The sequence below is a fragment of the Lactuca sativa genome, chromosome 9, assembly GCF_002870075.4.
Source record: "Lactuca sativa cultivar Salinas chromosome 9, Lsat_Salinas_v11, whole genome shotgun sequence".
In the NCBI taxonomy this organism is placed as follows: Eukaryota; Viridiplantae; Streptophyta; class Magnoliopsida; order Asterales; family Asteraceae; genus Lactuca; species Lactuca sativa.
The window spans coordinates 201,704,874-201,710,071 of record NC_056631.2 but is presented as its reverse complement, the minus strand read 5'-3'; the positions used below and the strand labels follow the sequence as shown (position 1 = coordinate 201,710,071).

Below are 5,198 nucleotides of genomic sequence, written 5' to 3'. Positions count from 1 at the left end.
GATGATGTAGCACTAATTTTAAGTCTTAGTATAACTTAACCATTGGAAATGCTCTCAGAATTTGAACATTTAAATGGATTTAGTTTGTTGCTTTAAGTTTTGTGCTTCATAACTCGAAGTGACTCTTGTTGATTATCCCACATCGAAATTTATGATATCCAGACATACTGTCAAATTATTGATTAAGTAAAGTGAATTGTACACAATCTTTATGTTATCCGGAAACAGTAATTCTCAATCCAATCCAATGCAAACACCTAAAACTTATATCCAGTCCAACGTAACATAAAAAACGAGTCTGAGAGATCAAACTACAAAAGCCTAAAAATTACATACGAACAAGATTCAACATAATTATACATCTGAAAGTTATATGGTCTCTGTACATACACAAACACATCTATACAATGTGTAGAGAAACAAGATCAAAATAATGTACATATACACACTCAAATCCTTATGTCTAGAGCAGAAATAACCAAATCTGGAGCATATATGTTAACTCATACCTCGTGTGCATCACTTATCATTGGTCATTATCTACTCTTGGAAACCCTAGTCTTTGTACTTTTCACATTCTATTATGTATTATAAATATATTTTATGATGCATTTATCTACCAAGGTCCTGTCATCGTTCTTCGCAAGCATAATCTTCCATTTTCAGTCAGCTTTGTCTTCTCCCATATCTGACAAAACAAATAAAAATGATTGCATTCAGCGCCAAAATAAGGTATATATCGCCAACATTAATTTATAAACATATATGATCGCATTCAACGCCAAAATAAGGTATATATCGCCAACGTTAACTTATAAACATATATGATCGCATTCAACGCCAAAATAAGGTATATATTGCCAATATTGATTTATAATCATATATGATCACAAACATACGTTTTTTTTAAAGTGTTTTTAAAATAACAAGTGAAGACCATTTTTGAAAGTATCATGTTTGAATCATTATTTAAAAGTAAAACATGACCTCTTTATAATAACCCTATAACTACGCACCTGAAAATGTTGCGATTCCATGATTTCATCCTAAATACAACAAAAACAACATCACGTGATATATAAATCACGTACACAATAATTATGACAATTGTTAAGTAAAAATACCTGCTTTTTCTGCACCTCCTCTTTAAGTTTTTCAACTTCTGCTTCTAATTCCAATGTATATGCCTGTTAGTTCCATTAACACACGAATGCATAAACATAAAAAGATCAAATTAAACAAGAAAGATATAGATTTTCAAGAACTTTGACCTGTTTTCGAGCCCTTGACCTTGCAGCAGATTCTCTGTTCTTAATCATCCTTTTGTGCCTTCTCTCCACCACTTTCTCCAACACACCACTCCTCTTTCCTTCATAGCTACCACCATAACAGGGTGGTGGTGATGGTGACATGTCCAAATTGCCATTTTGGTACAAATCTGATGGATAATCAGTCTTTATTGAATGACCAATCTTTCCAATTATAGAAACCCCATTTTCACGACTACTCATATGATTATTATTCACTAAATTTACTGAAGATCTAAAGTTGAAGGCGGATTGTTTCGGGAGAATTTTTTGAAGTTTTTGCACTTTTGAGGAACCAACACCCTGCAAGTTGTCATTTTTACCCTCCGTAACTACTGCTTCTTGACGAAACCCTTGATTTTGAATCACGTTTTTGAACCCTTGAGTTTGGTTGTTTTCCGAAATTGCCCCTGCTCTCTGCAAAAATGCCTCTAGTGTCATTTCACCCAAAGTTGGTTGCTTTTCTTGTGGCTGAATGGTTGGTTCTTTGATCAAATCCACATCTTTAAATCCGCCATTTTCTTTAAGACAATCTCTCCAAATTTCATCCACCTTTTTCTGACTAATTGTTCTTGGTAAAATCAACGATCCTTGCTTTTGAAATTTTCCGTTTATGCCCAAATTGGAATTTGATGTCATTGATTGAGTCTCTTCAGTAGTCCAGATTTTCTTCAAAAGCTCATCGATGTTCATTGATCCGAAATCTTCCCCATTTCCACCAAATGTGTTTTGTAATTCACCAAAAGTCAATGCGTATATGGAAGATTGTTCGGTCAATGATGAATTTGCTACCATGGGCTTGCAGTTCTTGAAATTGATAAACGAACTCATTGCTTATATAATTCGATACCTATTACATTAAAAAAAGATTATGTTTTTGCAATGATTTATTGATACCCACATAAAAAATTCATCAAATAAATGAAATTTAAGTGTGGTATGACCGTATAAGGATATGACTTATTTACACTAGACTTTCTTGATAAAGTAACTTCACATCAAGAATAAAAAATCTTTATGATTTTACTTAACTCAATAGAATGCCCTTCATTTAACTGTGGATTTTATATATATATATATATATATATATATATATATATATATATATATATATATATATATATATATATATATATATATATATATATATTATAATTATAATTATCAAGCCTAGCATATTGTAATATATTTTGGGTACTGTAGACACAATAATTTTTGAAAGCTACTATGAGTTTTTACATTTTAGCTTTAACAAAAACTCGAACTAAAGAAAATTTTCGTTGTTTAATAGATATGGCTTTTGAATTTTAATTTAAGCAAAATTCTTTTGATCCAATAACTACTTCAAATAGCTTTTCGAACTTTTCACTTTTGATTTTATGTAACTTTATGCATTTTAAAACTAACATTAAATTTTGCCGAATATTTATCTACAAATATAAGTTACAGTTAGTCTTCTGACTACCAGCTAACAACCTCTACGTTGTTGTTAGTTTTGTTAAACACTCCCCTATAACAATTATGCACATAGGTAAATTCATAAAATGTACAAGTTCATATGCATGATGTACAAGTCGAATAAGAAAGATAGTATTAGAAAAATAATTAAGGTGTAGCAAATTATAGGAAATATAAAAGGATATATGAAGTAAAGCACAACTCATTATATATGTATATACAGAAAAATCCTTAAATTACTTTATATTCATAAAAACTCTTATATCAATAGTTACCATTCAGAAAAAACCAAAATACAAGTTTTTAAGAGATTTAGACGACTAAAAATATGATGTTGCTTATATTTTATATTTTTAATACGACAATGATGTTAATTATTATATAAACAATTAGTTAAGGAGGAAAAAATCAATTGTATAATTCCATATAGAGAACACAATTGAGCAAAAGTAATCAAAATAGATGTAGGTTTTGACATGTTTTCATATACAATCAAAAAAATATTAGGAATATTTATGTCATATCATATTTTTAGTCGGTCGTTTTTCTTAAAATTTTACAATTTTATTTTATTTAAAACGTAAATAATAATATAAGGGTTTTTCTATATATAAAACATACAATTGTTTTTGTCTTTGTGCATATATATCATCAAAAATTTATCTTTGTGCATATATCACCAAAAATAAAAATCATTTGCATGTTTCCATTATCGCAGTCAAGATTCAAGAAAAAAGTCCTAATAACAAGATATTGGATTAATTAGCAGGTCACTACTGTTGAAAATAAATAAATAAATAAATAAAATAGCATATTACCTCCAATATATCGGAATTCCCAAAATACCCCTGAAAGGTACATAAAACCTTTACGCGAAATAAATCTTAAAATTTTAAAGAAACAACACATACATCAAGAACCCAATATCAATCCGTGAACATTTTCCATTTTTGTTAATGGAATAAAGTAACCATTATCCAGGGACATGATTACCACTAAACTTCATAGTAAAGCAACATATTACCATCAATAATTAAAGAAAAAAAAACAAAACAAAATTCAAAGAACAACATCCATGAAAACCCACAACCATTTGAGCCATGAAGATCAAATGGTAAATAATTAAGGTTTTACCCTTTTAGTGGAACATAAAAGGACAGCTAGATTGAAGAACAAAAAATATCTGGAGGAATTTAATATAAAATTTGAGACGATTTTACCCTTTTAGAGGGAGAAGAGCATTGTGTCGTTTCCTTTCTTCTTTGTTGAATTGGAATTGTGAAGATGATGACAAGTGTTTGTGCTCCGTTCACTCTCTTACATATAAAGAATTTGAGGCTCACATAGTCACATGATACTTTCTTTCTAAAAAGGACGTATGATTTATGAAAATTCATTTAATATGTTAAAGTTTTATTTACATAAACAACCCTTCAACTTTGAATGTCATTGTATTTGTTTTTTTATCCTTCTAGTCTTAATGAACGGTTTAGTAAAAAAAAAACATTAACAATAATAACAATGGTAGTAGCATTAGCAGTAGTAATGGATTGAAGAGGTATATGGGGGGGGGGGGGGGGGGGGGGGGGTGGGGGTGTTATAATTAACTATTGTAAACATTAGCGGTTGTTATGGAAAAGTAAAAAGGTGAGGGGGTCCTTTTATAAAATACCGGAATAAAGAAAAATACTGTAGTACATTTGAATGAAGAAAGTAAGGGTGGACCATTGATTGCGGTTGAGAATTGTGATGTCGCCGGATGTGATTTCCAACCAATCAACAGCATTGATCCTGCTCGTCCATTTTTTTTCCCACACAAATATCTGATTTAGTGTCAAATACGATATTTTAAGACTTAAAAAATCTTGTAAAGCTAAGAGGAGTGGTAACACTTCTAACAAAATGTTAAAATATGCCATATCATATATTTTATTTATCATATAATCTTTTCTTAAAAAACACAAACATTTAGATTATAAAAAAAACAAAAAAAAAACAAATGATAAGAACTAATGAGAACCATTTGTTTTTAGAAAAAAAGAAAGGAAAAACAAATAAAAAAGAATGAACCAATATAAGCTTTCATTTTTCTGCTGCTCCTTCTTTCTTCTCACGCTAAATAGTTGGCGACTTTTGTTTGACACCTCCCTTAGCACATGCTAGGGGGTGGTGTTTGTCTTGTGCTAGCAAGGATAGCGAGGGTCTTAGCGACCCCCACTCCCATTAGTCTAAAGGAATACTATGAGGATGATAGGAGTTAAGCGCTAAACATTGTCGTAGGGATGACATTAGAACCGTAAGAACCGAAATCGGAATTGATAATAAGGTCAAGTTACGGGTTCTCTATTCTTATGAAAACCGTCCCGGTTCTAAAAACTAGAACTGGCTTGACTTTTTTTTCTATTTTTTAAAATGCATATAACTCACTCATAT

The 5,198-nt window shown here is 30.4% G+C and overlaps 1 protein-coding gene across 3 annotated transcripts; it reads right to left on the bottom strand.

Annotated features, from left to right (window-relative positions):
* Positions 1 to 299: 299 nt before the first annotated feature.
* On the bottom strand, positions 300 to 4,123 carry LOC111903163 (ABSCISIC ACID-INSENSITIVE 5-like protein 7). 3 transcript variants are annotated; one of them, XM_023898943.3, is made up of 6 exons: positions 3,986 to 4,090; positions 3,584 to 3,613; positions 1,272 to 2,157; positions 1,125 to 1,187; positions 1,017 to 1,046; positions 300 to 688 (listed from the first exon to the last, which is right to left on the bottom strand). In XM_023898943.3, the coding sequence occupies exons 3-6, from the start codon at positions 2,136 to 2,138 to the stop codon at positions 617 to 619; spliced, it is 1,032 nt and encodes a 343-aa protein (XP_023754711.1). In that variant the 5' UTR covers positions 2,139 to 2,157; positions 3,584 to 3,613; positions 3,986 to 4,090; the 3' UTR covers positions 300 to 616. The 3 variants fall into 3 exon arrangements, with proteins under 3 accessions (XP_023754711.1, XP_023754710.1, XP_023754712.1); XM_023898942.3 differs by lacking the exon at positions 3,584 to 3,613 and having other exon boundaries at positions 3,986 to 4,123; XM_023898944.3 differs by lacking the exons at positions 1,017 to 1,046; positions 3,584 to 3,613 and having other exon boundaries at positions 3,986 to 4,123.
* Positions 4,124 to 5,198: the final 1,075 nt, after the last annotated feature.

Bases quoted from the DNA above. Each gene is read 5' to 3' on its own strand.
- LOC111903163 (XM_023898942.3), bottom strand. From the start codon at position 2,138: ATGAGTTCGTTTATCAATTTCAAGAACTGCAAGCCCATGGTAGCAAAT. The intron at 1,188-1,271 runs GTCAAAGTTCTT...TGGAACTAACAG, and splicing joins GGTCAAGGGCTCGAAAACAG to GCATATACATTGGAATTAGA. The intron at 689-1,016 runs GTGCGTAGTTAT...TTGTTTTGTCAG, and splicing joins TGGAATCGCAACATTTTCAG to ATATGGGAGAAGACAAAGCT.